Here is a 12,976-nt window from a genome sequence, read left to right as displayed (position 1 = left end):
AAAAACCCTATACAATTTATACTTCATAGTTATGTTGATGTTATCCTGTTTGACTCTGCAACTCAAATTATAGGCTAAAATAATTCAAAATGTCTTCACATAGCCTTACAATATCAACATTCATTTAAATTGGTTATTGATGCTATTGTATAACACTACAATATTAATATGAACATCTCAAACTTCAATTATTTGACCCCCATCGCGTTGTTGTGGCAAGACGTTTTTTTTTATATCAAATCATTTCATCTTTATTTCAGTGATAGTATGACCTCGGGTGACATGGCATTATCAGCACTCGTTATTTTTTTCACGTAACTTGGCTTTAGCAGATCCCTTGATTCTGCTGCTGACGCAAGTAAGTGTGGTTTTAGGCTTGCATGTGTATGCAGGTTGTGTAGCTTTCTTTAAAAAAAGAAGGTCACTGTGGACAAATGGTGTGTGTGTGTGTGTGTGTGTGTGTGTGTGTGTGTGTGTGTGTGTGTGTGTGTGTGTGTGTGTGTGTGTGTGTGTGTGTGTGTGTGTGTGTGTGTGTGTGTGTGTGTAATTTTAGAATAGAGATTTCACTGGAATCAGTGATGGACTTTAAATCTAAATGAGACGACACACAAAATAAATTAGTTTTTTGTCTTTCTGTTGTTCCAATTTTTATTTTACTATAACTGTATAACTGTAAACAGATTTGAGTTTCTAAGAAGAATTCTTTATTATAAAATTGCACATAATTTTCTTTTGTACCTCGATAATAACAGGTTACAAATACTACAAAGTTCTTGCACACAAGAAAAGTCTGGACGGATGCTGTTACTGTGAAAGCACTTAAACTGATCACTTGTTCTTTATGGTTCATAAAGGGTTTGACAATACCATATTATGGCCAATCAAGCTGTTCAAATTTGAACTCGAACAGCAGAAAGAGAGAAGAGAATGCGGGTCAAGGATCGGAAGGAATGTAACACCCAGATGGAAACACACTTATACACACACACACACACACACACACACACACACACACACACACACACACACACACACACACACACACACATTGATTAAGGTTTATGGCTTGAGAGCACTCTCCTTGACGCACATAAAAGCAAATGTTATCATATTAGTTCTTTTATTTATAGATTCAAAATATAATTGCACATTAAACGGCATAAAAACAGACAGGATACAAAAAGAAGCATACACAGAGGACATGTTACATATGTGCAGTGAGTCACGTTGTATTTACACCAGTTTACGCCTGGTGACACTTTTACAACAATGGTGTGGGTGCGGCAGGTGCTAGAAGTTGTACAACGGATCATTGAACTCACGGTTTAGATGGTATCACGGCTATGAGTCACAGTTTGGATCGGATCAGCGCTAAAGAAAAAAATAAGAATTATAGCTTTAAGAGATGCCCTGATCACCGTCACGGATCCATATTGGGCTATACAGAATGTTTTTCTTTTATTACAGCAGCGGGTATACAAGGCTCCAGATTTTATTTTCACAACCATAGCAATAATAATTTCAACTGCTGTTAAATCAGAAATAATGAATGTTATCATTTATAGTGGTTATTTGCATAGACACAATTGAGATGATTAGGATTTCTTTTTTTTATTACCATTTTTAATGATGTTATTATAAGCTGCTTAGGGCTAGAGTTAGGAAGTTTATAATTCCCTGGCTAATGTTTTATATTGCTGTGAAAACATCATAGTTTTCTTTTCCCCACTTTTTACTGACAAAAGCATCAATGCATCATAATGTAACTGAGTGGGACTTCTGCATATAGCTGTAAGCATATGTATAAATAGAATTGGATACAGCGTCAGAGGCGGAGCCCCATTTGTCCCCATTTGCCCACTCTGACTTCAGAGTTTAAAACTCAGATGAAAATTGATCTTCCACATGGGTCCCAAAGAGCATGAGAGCAAGAGTTTTCTTTAACCCCCCCCAGCTGACTGGAGGGGACAACTTTTTAAAACTTTGTTGACATGTGCATTGTGCATCATTTTTCCAAAACTTTTGGGCTGTTCGTTATAATCCATGTCACATAAAAAAATGACTGGGATTATTCTTTAATGTATACGGCAACATCAGGCTTGACTTAAACATTGCTTTCGTAACCCTGGAAAACAAAATGTAATAAAAAAACATACACATAAATGTACTAAATTGTTTTTTATTTAGATAATGGTATCTAATACCAGATCATTGTCACTTATAACCGATCAAGTTATTTCAGTATTGGATCTATATCCAATATTAGCATTGGTATCGGTGTATCTCTGATTTATATCTTTACTAATTGTTCTTAACCTGGGGATTGGGACCCCCAACAAGCTGTCTCAAGATTCATTTTTAAGGTTTGCAAGATAATTAACAGATAAATTTGCAAATTGCACCGCTGCGGGACTAATAAAGGATTATCTTATCTTATCTTATAAGGAAAGCATAATTAAATTAGGCAATCTTTTCAGACCTCCCTCTAATCTGAATAAAATGAATTGCTCAGGACAAGAGTCAGTGGATCACATTGTTTGTGTCCTGATAATCTATGTCACTGATGCAAGACAGGGCAAGGGAGTCATGTGAACTGTGCTGGGGTATGAGCTGTAGGAAAAGACATACATTTTGACTAATTTGTGCAGTAAAACCTCAACTAGAAAGAATGAATGTGAGTGTGCTGCCCCTCCCTGGCCAAAACTTAACATTGCAGCTGATAGTATAGCATTGAGTTTATAAACAAGTTAGAAATAAAGTAAAGTGAGTTTGTTTAAAGCTTTATAAATGTTTTGAGGTTGTTGTGACTCAACATTAATAGTTGGAGCTGTATATCACATTTGCTTTACTTTGATTTTACTCAAATTCAATCGAGACAAAACAACCTCAGCTCAGAGTCCCTTTAGTAGCCCCCTTTGCGTGGCTTTTGATCACATGATCTTCATCAGCAGATGTTGCGTGTCAGCCCGGTTGTGTAGTAGTCACATTTCCATTTGCAATGTTTATCTTTGGCCTCCACCAAACTATTTCTTTATGGTGAAGATCATGTGAAGTGATAGGAAGCGCCATAGCTAAACGATATCAAAACATCAGTTTACAAACTTTTATACAACTTGTACACTAAATCTCGTTTATCCAGTCATAAGCTCACCACCGAAACACATGCATCTTCGCGAAAACATAATGCTTCTGCCACTACTGTGTCAGGCTTGCTCAGGCACGCTGCTTTAAGCAAAGATGCATGTGTTTGGGAAGTATTGAGCATCTCCCTGGATAAATACTGAATGGGTTGTATGAGAGTTTGTAAACCAATGTTTTGTATAAAGTTTTGCTGTTGTTAAACCCGGCTCCTATCTACTTCAATTCATCATTCATCAAGACTTTTCACAGTTATCCTCAGGAGTTCAAGGTAACAGAGGGGGAGTAACTGATAAACAAATACTAATTTTGAAGTATTCTTTAAAATGGTGACAAGAGGCAAAATGAAGCATATATTCAAAATTCACATTAATCTCAAATATTCAGTTGGTGAATATCAACCCCATCTATATGAATCCCAACACACATGGCATTATATATTTCTCACTTTTAGAATCAAAAAGATACATTCATCAGCAGCTATTTTAATACCTGCTTAATCTCTGAAGTCTTTCTTTCTTGTAGAGCAGCTCTCTTTGGTTCCAGAGTTTTTGTCTTGAGCGTCAAAAACCTAAGTTAACATATTTAAACGTCTTTGTTTGTCCTACCATTGGACCAAAACCCAAAGAGACTTTAGTTTATCACAGAAGACTGAACTAATTTGCAAATTCTGACATTGTACAAGCAAGAAGCAGAGAAATATTTGCATTTTTGGTTCAATTACTACACAAATCATCAGATTAATGGATAATGGAAATAATCAATTGGCCGGATAGAATGAACAAAGTACATCAGGCTTTGCAATTTTGCACATTGCAATAATACAATCAAGTATTTCTATGCAAGAGCCTGTCAAATCATTTTAGTTTCCATTTAAGGAAGAGTCCTCAGTGAAAACTGTCGCAATCCCGGCTAAGTGTCAGACTCTTTGTGGTGCATAGTTTGCACTGCAGGTTTTGGAGGGTAGCGGTCATTCCATCTCGTAGGATCCATCCAGTTTTACCTTGAGGGACTTAAAGTCTGGCCTGTCCGCGGGCTCTGCACTCCAACATTTCAGCATGATTTTGTAGAGCGGCTCGGGACACTTGGCTGGAGCTGGCATCCTGTACCCTTTGGTAACCTGCTGGTATGTTTCGTGGTTGCTCAAGCCTGAGGGAGAGCAAGGGATGGAGTTCAGAAGTGGTGAAGAGAGGTTAAACATTTATTTTCACCTGTAGATACACACAGAGGCTTTCTTAATGTACTCTTTTGCAAGCTTTAGTTGTGATGGAGGTGACCTTGAAAAATGATTTAAAGACGGGACTGATATTATCAGGGGACCTCATGTGATTTAGAAAGTTAACCCCCCTACGTCTATGTTTCGTGCAGCGTATTCACATGGGATAAGAAGCCTGTTTATACTTGAATTTAAACCTACTGAAATTATTCTCAGGTTATGATGTCAAGGCTCTCAGTAACATCTGAAAACAATCTCAGACACGCGGATTCCCTCTGCTGTGTTTGCAATGTTAAAAAAGTTTTGTCCTTTACCAAGTAATAGTGCAATTGTTTGTTTTGTGCGAGTACTGAAGGGAGCCTGAAAGGGGTCTAACAACAAAGTGATAAATCACCGAAAGCTAAGAACAATGGATAAATAAATATCTTAAAGGATCTCATTCCAACTGAGGAAATCAGGGATTTGTCTAGTGAGAAGGAATGGAAAGCTTCATTGGACGACACACTTCATTCCTCACATCCAAGCAGTACTATAGTCAACTCTGTGACTCTGTCTTCTCTTAAATGATGGAGACTTCTTGAAAACTAACATCTCTGTATGACACCAAGGGAAAACGTTTCCAAGAGGACTTCTGCTTCATATTTCATTTCATAATCACCATATATAATTGATTTAAACTGCTATAAATAAAAAAATAATAATTCCACCAACCTGGGTAAGGAGTGCCTCCATAGGTCAAAATTTCATAGAGCAAGACACCAAAAGACCAGACGTCTGACTTGTTGGAGAACTTCCCATGGCTGATGGCCTCAGGAGCACTCCACTTGTAGGGAATCTTTTTATCTTCTGTGACGTAGAACGGCTCCTGGATTAGAAATCTTTGTCTTTAAAACCGGCAGCCTTGACATGACTTAAAAAGAGATTTCATATCACTTCCTTCCTACCTTGATCACTCTGGCCAATCCAAAGTCAGCCACCTTACAGATATAGTCCTCACCCACCAGGACATTTCGAGCCGCCAAATCTCTGTGGATGCTGTTCTGCTCCTCCAGGTATGCCATCCCATCAGCCACCTGGGCACCCATGTCAATTAGTGATGCAATGTCTTGATTCTGCCCCTCTGGACCTACATAACAGAAAAAAACGAGCAGCCTCAAATAAATGCAAGTGCTGAGATCACACTTTTCATTCTAACTGACAAAGTGATAACAAGATTTAAAGGTTCTAACGTTCAAATCGGTAAGACCTTAATTTAAAACAACTGCAAGGTATCTTGGTTTTGTGTTTATTTTGGCGGTCCCAGTGAACAAAAGTCATTGCTGATATCAATGTGAATTGGGCATTATTTGCTACAGCTATCTGCTCCATCTCAAGGTCCCATTCAGAAATGATATTTTGCTCATGATTACTGTGAGAACATGCCCACAAAGTGTTGTGCATTTTTGCATCTGATTGTATTTATCCATGTAGTAAAGTATAAATGCGTCTGAGGCCAATGTGTCGGTTGTGAGGGGTGAGAGTCATCCTGAGCGAGAAGTATCTCTGGAGGGGGTTGCCAGAGTGCCACTTCCATCCAAACCACCTAAAGGCAGTAAAGAGAGAGAAAAGGGAAAAATGGAAGCCCAGGATTTAGGAAATAAAAGAGAGGAGGTTTACTACCTCTGAGGAAACTGAGCAGGCTGCCTTTCTCCATCAGCTCAGTAATGATGTAGTAGGGGGCTGAGGCCGTGCAGGTAGCAAACAGAGAGATGAGGTGACGATGGCGTAGACTCTTCAGGATCTGAACTTCCCTCAGAAATTCTCGGTGGTTCATCTCCGAGTCTGGTAAGAGAAAGAGACAGACGGAGAGAGAATGGGGGAAAAAGAGGAACAGAGGAGGGGGAAAAAAAACGAGAGACAAGATAGTTAACCAAGAAAGCCACATTGAAATCTTGACCATTTGACAAATATGACATATTCATAGAAAAACTATGTGTTCCTTTAGACGAAGGGCACTAAGAGGGCAACAAATTCCCTTCATAAATGTCAAATTTATAGGTAAGACATACCTTTGGGCAGTGTATTGGCAAGAATCTGCTGCACATCATGATATACAGGTTACCATACAATATATTGCAATACTGTAAGCAAAGTGATATATTAAAAAAAAAATTAAACTAATTTCAAGAAAACTCAGTGCCGTATGCATACAATCTGATTTTAAAAAAGTAAATGTTTTTATGCATAAGACCAGTGGGATCTGCTTTTGCATATGTCACAGTCCCTGTAACATATAACATAATAAACATCTATTTATGAGCCACTATCTGCCACAAATCTTTGCATGTTAACTTTTAATTAAACGTCGATAGGGTTTGTGAGAATCTATACAGTTTCAGAAAACACAATATAGAGATACCCAATTTTACGGATATTTTATTACACCCTTAATAACTTGTGTAATCTTGATTTTGTATAATGAAGTCTGTGGATGACCTTGAATTGGATTAATACATGGCTACCATTTTGATAATTATGTTTAATTGATATAAATTCTTAAAGCAATATCTCAACAGATTTCCTCTTCCAACATGTTTGTTTCAATTACCTTAAAACTCATTGTAGGACCCATGTTTTTGATTTGTGTTAAAGTGTAATATGCCTTTCAAGCACTGAATGGTGTTCTTGGTAAAGCCTTAGGCTGGCCTCAGCCAATTTGAGTTAATATCAGCGATAGAAGGTGTGGCTGATTGGGTAAAGAAGGAAACAGTTTTTGACTGTGCTCGATCAACAATGTGTGCCGTTATTTGTTTTAACTTTGTGACCAAACTTATTGGAAGTGACGGACACTTATGGACACTAGAAGGATAAATAAACGCCATTATTAAAAGTAACGGTAACATTGTGAATCGTGTTTCTTAGCACAAGTCTAAACAATTTAAATGAATTAGCAGCCAGTAGTTACTATATGTATAGGACTTCTGGTCACTCCACTCATCACTTGGCCTATGAGCATTATTTATAAACTGATAGAAGGAAACTAACTAAAAGTAAATCCTGTGTTTTATTACATTTGAACAGTATAGTCTGTTAATCTATGTTATAAACTAATCATAAATAATCTACAATAAACTGCCCTGACTTTCAGTTTAGAGATGCATTGTGAACGGCGATACTCGGAAATGACAAGATATGCGCTTTGTACTTTCTTATTGTACATTATTACTGAACAATGAGTCATCCGTTTAGTCAGAGCTTCTTGACAGACTGCACTTTGCTTTATGCTTCTATAAAAACTAACCTAACTATTCCAATTGTACTTTTTGAAGATGTTTGTTTAACACAAATTTGATTAAAAAAAAACCCCAACATATATTGTGATTATATTAACAATAGACAGAGATAAGCCCATACTGTATGGCAAAAAAAGATGATGAATGTCTACTCAACCAGGAAGTTATTATACTGATTGTTGCACAATGCGGCGTCAGTTTTAAAGTACAGTATAATTATGTGTCACTTCAGTTCCACACATAACAATGGTGCTTGAATAGCTAATCATGCATGTCAGCAAAGAGATGTATCATGGGGATTACCATGATTGATCTCTCTGCATTCTTGTTCTGTCACTCATCAGTTTCAATCAAATGTGGTCCAACATGTTATCCAAAATACATATTTGCATTCTTGGACAACACATGAATAAAAACAGGTGCTCTTTACCAGCAGTAGTTGAAAGTAAATAAGTTTGTAAGTACAATTTTGAGGTACTTGAGTATTTACAATTTCCATGCTACTTTACTACATGTAGAAGGAGATATTGGCCTTTTTACTTTTGTGTTTATGTGGCAGTTTTAGTTTGTTTTCAAAACTTTTAAACATGTGATAAACTTTTACAATATTGTTAAAGATATAGATAAACCAAAATCAATGTCTATTTGAGGCCTCTTGTCCTGTTTCAGATGTATGAGTGGAAAAAAAACTTATTCTACCACTGCTTACAAGTTTATAGACATTATCCACAACATCATTTGAACCCATTGCTCCGACTAGATCACAAGATTAAAAAATAAAATGATGCTTCCTTTTTTGTTAATGAAATACTTCCCACCCATCACCCCTGTTTTTGGTGGATTTTTTGCCAAACAATTCCTCATGATCAGAAATCCATCTATTAAATCAAGCTTCATTAGTTCAACAGAGATGATGAATACCACTTTTGATGATCTTGATGGCAACATTAATGTGATTTTTCCATCGTCCCCGGAAGACGTCAGCAAAGTATCCACTGCCCAGCTCATCCTCCAGGGTGAACTCCTCTTTAGGGAGCTCCCACTCATCCACTGTAAAATGATTCAAATCTTGGATGTTGGGCTTTTTCTAAAGGAGGAAACACATGGGCATACTTGTATCTATTAAAGGGACACAGATACAGTACATACATTATCATCCATATATATAGGCTGAGGTTAATGTAATGTAATGAACAGTCTTTGATTTTTTTTCTTCCATCATTGCAAAATTTTGAAATGTGATATATGTAAAATATATCTTTAAGGTTGAATCCCGCAACCAATGTTTTTTTTCATTTTCAAGTAATCAGACAACTTTTCTTACCAACAGTTCAAAACTCACAGATCTTTAGTTATTCTATCATATAAGACAAAACCTGCGAAAATCCTCAAAATTCAGAAGCTGAAACTGGGGTATATTTAGGCATTTTACTTGAAAAACGATCTAAATGGTAGATTATCAATATAGTTACATCATTTTGAGTCCACTCAGAAGGTTTTGTAGTGGCTGATAAGAACATAAACTTAATGTTTTCACCACAGAACCGCCAAAGACAACGTTTGTCTCGTAGCTTTGAAGGAAATTGAAAAATATGACCAATTTCTTCTGATGTAGATTTTTTGACAGGCATTTGGGACTTAATGTTGCATTTTCTTTCAACCATTTTAGTTTCAATCAATTTGCTCTATGCAAACTTCTGTGAATTTTACGTTCAGGCTTGGTTGCAGGAAAACAATGTCACACATCTACAAACACAGGGAGGCACATTGATGTACAATGCTCTAGCAACAACTATATTTGAGGGAAATTCTCTGTCTACACAACACAAGAAATAAGAGGAACAAAGAGGCAAAGAGATAGAAACACAACCAACAGAGCCTGTCCTACCCTCTTGCACGGGTTTCCCAGTGTGCCGATGATGGTCAGGCTGTTGGCGCAGTAGTACTCCACCAAGTTGATCAGAGAGGTGAATTGGTGGTTGTACTCCACGTGAAAAGAACTTTCATTGGCTTTGAGGATCTTGAAATGCTTCACCTGACTGCTTGACCTCACTGCAGAGAGATTCACACAGCATTTTTTATTTCTCTTACTATTTGTTAAGATAAGATAAAATAAGATAATCCTTAATTAGTCTTTAGTAAATTTACAGGATTACAAAAGGCCTCAAATTACCAAAGCATTGTAGTTCGAGCTGCTAAAAAACAACCCCAATAGATTCCAAAGAAATTCAAGACATTCAATAGTCCAACAGGAATGTTAAGCTGTTACTTTAATGCAGTTAAATTTAAATTTCCATCATGACTTGTGTGCATTTGAACCTCTTCCATTCCTTCCTTCCAAAGAACGATAACATCCTGAGACTGACTGTTTCCCCTTTGGTTTACTCATTACTTCCCCCATATCTGGTTCTCTAAAGAAACACATTCTGCACTGCTTTTTTTACTGAAGTGGAACTTGCAAGTCCCTCACTCTATTTTAACCCATTGCCACCACACAGCTCTCGTTCTATTTTTTGGGCTTCCTCCATCACCCCTCTCATTCTTATTTTACCTGAAAGAACGTATCCAATGTGGTCTTTCTCACTTTGTCGGACAAGGAAAGCTCCATTGTCATTTCCCGGTCCCAGCAGGTGGCCTTGGGCCTGAAAGCGGTTCATTTTTCCAAAATACCACCTGGATCAAGACAGAAAGCCATAAATGAAAGTAATTATTAAGAAGTGTTGTCATGGTTTAAAACTTTAACCCTTTGATAATCAGTCTGTTTACAAGATCTGGCACCTGCTTTTGGCAACAAAACAGTATCTGGTATGACAACAACATATCCCTGTTAACATCCTGTGATCTGGTTTTAATGTTTCAAGGAATAACTTTTCAGAGTTTCTAAACACGTCAAAAGACTTTATAGAAGCAGATTCAACGACAGTATGCAGTATAGTACACAAAACAAAGAACGCATTTGCTGCTAACACTGAGCTTTCTGCCTGTTGCAATCATCTTATCATGTCTAAAATGGTCCTAAAATATCAATAATGATGTTCATCGCAATTATTTCTGGGACGATTCATAATCCAACCAATGGAGTTATTGTGACAATAATAAAATAATAATATAATAGGACCAGTAACTCAGTGACTATATTTAATTCCAGCAGGTGTTGACATGTGGGAATAACTTCACATTACACACTTCCCATTTTGTTGAAGCAATAAAAAGAGAGAGAAAGAAAGAAAACAAGAAGTGGTGAGGCTGACTGTGTTTATGTCACAATTTGCTTCACTGCTAAGAGACACAGACATGACACTGACATTATGAAAGGTGTTATTGACATTTCTCAAAACAGAGGTTTTGAAAGATCGAATGCAATGCAGAAACGTAAAAAATAAAAAAATTAGGGATGTAATTCTTTATGATATGAAGTTTCGTCTGTATGAATTCCCACTTGCTATTGGAGACAAAAGGATGAGTGGCATCAGAACTGGGAGGTTATGGAAAAGTCTACTCCAAACACACTACATGAAAACATAAAATTTGTGAGGAAGAGTGATGACTGACATATTTATTTGGGTGAATGTTCAAGTTTTAAAGGAAGCCTTTGCTTGTTTTAGGTCTTATGTAGATGAATAGGGCGGCTGTGGCGTATATTTATTTGGGTGAATGTTCAAGTTTTAAAGGAAGCCTTTGCTTGTTTTAGGTCTTATGTAGATGAATATAATTTGCATACACATAGAAAATAAATATATGTTGGGAATCTTTGTAGTGTCGTATCTTTCATGCGACAGTGCTGTTGAAGTGATGAGGAAGGATGCTCCGCGGACACTGTTCTTGCTGGTATAATAAAGTTTATTACAAACAAGCAACACATGTCATGACGGACGTCTAGAGCGCCCGGAGGTCTCGAGTCGAATCTGTGAGTTCCCTACTTTTCGGGTTCTCACACCTCCTTATATAGGATACATGTTATTCACATTTGGGCTGAAGTCAAGACCTTGTATGGGGCTCCGATATTCTATACATTTGCCCTTTGGCCCCTGGTATCGCGCACACCTGCTTCCTATATAAGACAAGAGCACTGGGGGCCTTTGTCGTATTGTGCAAGGCCTGAAAATATACCACAGTAGCGTAGTGGTAAAAGATACATACCCCAGGTTCTCTTTCGAATGTCAACTACCAACACTCTTCTTCTCTCCCTTTAACATTTTTTCAGAAGCCCAGAATGGACCAACCAAACACTGGCTCTAGATAGGGCCATTCACCATGCTGTATTTCTCTTACACGCTTGGCCCGCATGAGAAGTTTCACTTGGTTGCAAACCTTTCTGCTACATTCCTTCAAATCCCAGTCTTTAACTGGGAGCTGGAGCAAAGATTAACATAAAGTTCCACGTTTTAGTCTTAGACCTCAAGCTTAAGCTTCATCCTCAACACTACTGGCAGTAAATAAGATCATCTTTTTATAGTTTTGTGCCTCCCAAGAATTCACACATTTCTATTTTATTTATCAGAACATTTCTAACATGCTTGGAAGCTTCTAATGTATTGCTTGTTTCATGAACGTCGCCTCATTACTTAAGAATAATGTGCGTAAGTAAGGCCTATGATTTTCTTTTGGGATGGATTCCAGTTATATGGGCCGAACTGAACGCGCATAGCAAGTCAAATGTACAGCAAATGAAGACATGGGGAGGTCTGCTGAATCAGAAATGTAATATGCTAAAAGTTTAAGAGAAGTCTGTGTCTGAAAGTATTTAGAAAAGTGAACCACCCACGGTTGCATTTTTAGGGACTCGGCCCGGTCCAGGTAGTTTCTTGGCACGATCCCGGTCTCGAGGATGCACCCGTTCTTTGCGATCTTCCTCGCGGTCCACCAGTCTCCGCTGCGGTCGATAACACTGAACAGATCTCCGTCCTGGAAGGACAGCTCGTCCGGGTGCCGGGATTCAAAAGGCCACAGCGCCGTGTAGACGGAGCCTTTGTCCGGCACTGGGTCCGGTGGTGGGTTTGGACTCGGTGTTCTCGGCTGACTGGGGTCGTCATCTTCTCCTCCTCCTCCTCCTCCTCCTTTTTTATCGCTGAAAATCCTCTCCCACAGTTCGTTCAGACATGGGCAAGCTTTACGCAGACACTCACCCATAGATGACCATGGATGGCTCTCTCCTAGAGCCGGCTACACCTGTTGGACAGGTAAACAGGAAGGAGCACAAGGAATCCTCGGAATGCCTTTACGGGAACACGTCTGATCCTGGGTTTGTGCTGCTGACAGTGTGACTGGAACTGCGCTTCAAGGATTGACTGCAACTTCCTTATGGCAGGCAGTGATAAAATGCACGAGAACCCCGCCTATAATCTGAAAA

At 38.2% G+C, this 12,976-nt stretch overlaps 1 protein-coding gene across 2 annotated transcripts; it reads right to left on the bottom strand.

Annotated features, from left to right (window-relative positions):
* Window positions 1–1,149: 1,149 nt before the first annotated feature.
* On the bottom strand, window positions 1,150–12,885 carry ptk6b (PTK6 protein tyrosine kinase 6b). 2 transcript variants are annotated; one of them, XM_054608554.1, is made up of 9 exons: window positions 12,392–12,885; window positions 10,178–10,299; window positions 9,515–9,678; window positions 8,548–8,713; window positions 6,014–6,175; window positions 5,299–5,480; window positions 5,066–5,219; window positions 4,142–4,287; window positions 1,150–1,371 (listed from the first exon to the last, which is right to left on the bottom strand). In XM_054608554.1, exons 1-9 carry the CDS (start codon window positions 12,754–12,756, stop codon window positions 1,366–1,368), a joined length of 1,467 nt encoding a protein of 488 aa, XP_054464529.1. In that variant the 5' UTR covers window positions 12,757–12,885; the 3' UTR covers window positions 1,150–1,365. The 2 variants fall into 2 exon arrangements, with proteins under 2 accessions (XP_054464529.1, XP_054464527.1); XM_054608552.1 differs by lacking the exon at window positions 1,150–1,371 and having other exon boundaries at window positions 1,950–4,287.
* Window positions 12,886–12,976: the final 91 nt, after the last annotated feature.

Source organism: Anoplopoma fimbria, chromosome 12 (genome assembly GCF_027596085.1).
Source record: "Anoplopoma fimbria isolate UVic2021 breed Golden Eagle Sablefish chromosome 12, Afim_UVic_2022, whole genome shotgun sequence".
Taxonomy (NCBI): domain Eukaryota; kingdom Metazoa; phylum Chordata; class Actinopteri; order Perciformes; family Anoplopomatidae; genus Anoplopoma; species Anoplopoma fimbria.
The sequence above is the reverse complement of the archived record's forward strand: the minus strand, read 5'-3'. Positions and strand labels throughout refer to the sequence as shown.

Excerpts from the sequence above, each read along its gene's own strand:
- ptk6b (XM_054608552.1), bottom strand. The coding sequence starts at position 12,756 with ATGGGTGAGTGTCTGCGTAAAGCTTGCCCATGTCTGAACGAACTGTGG. Across the intron at positions 6,176-8,547 it reads CATCAAGATCATCAAAAGTG|ACTCGGAGATGAACCACCGA; the intron begins GTATTCATCATC and ends TTCTCTTACCAG. Across the intron at positions 4,288-5,065 it reads TGGAGGCACTCCTTACCCAG|GCTTGAGCAACCACGAAACA; the intron begins GTTGGTGGAATT and ends GCTCTCCCTCAG.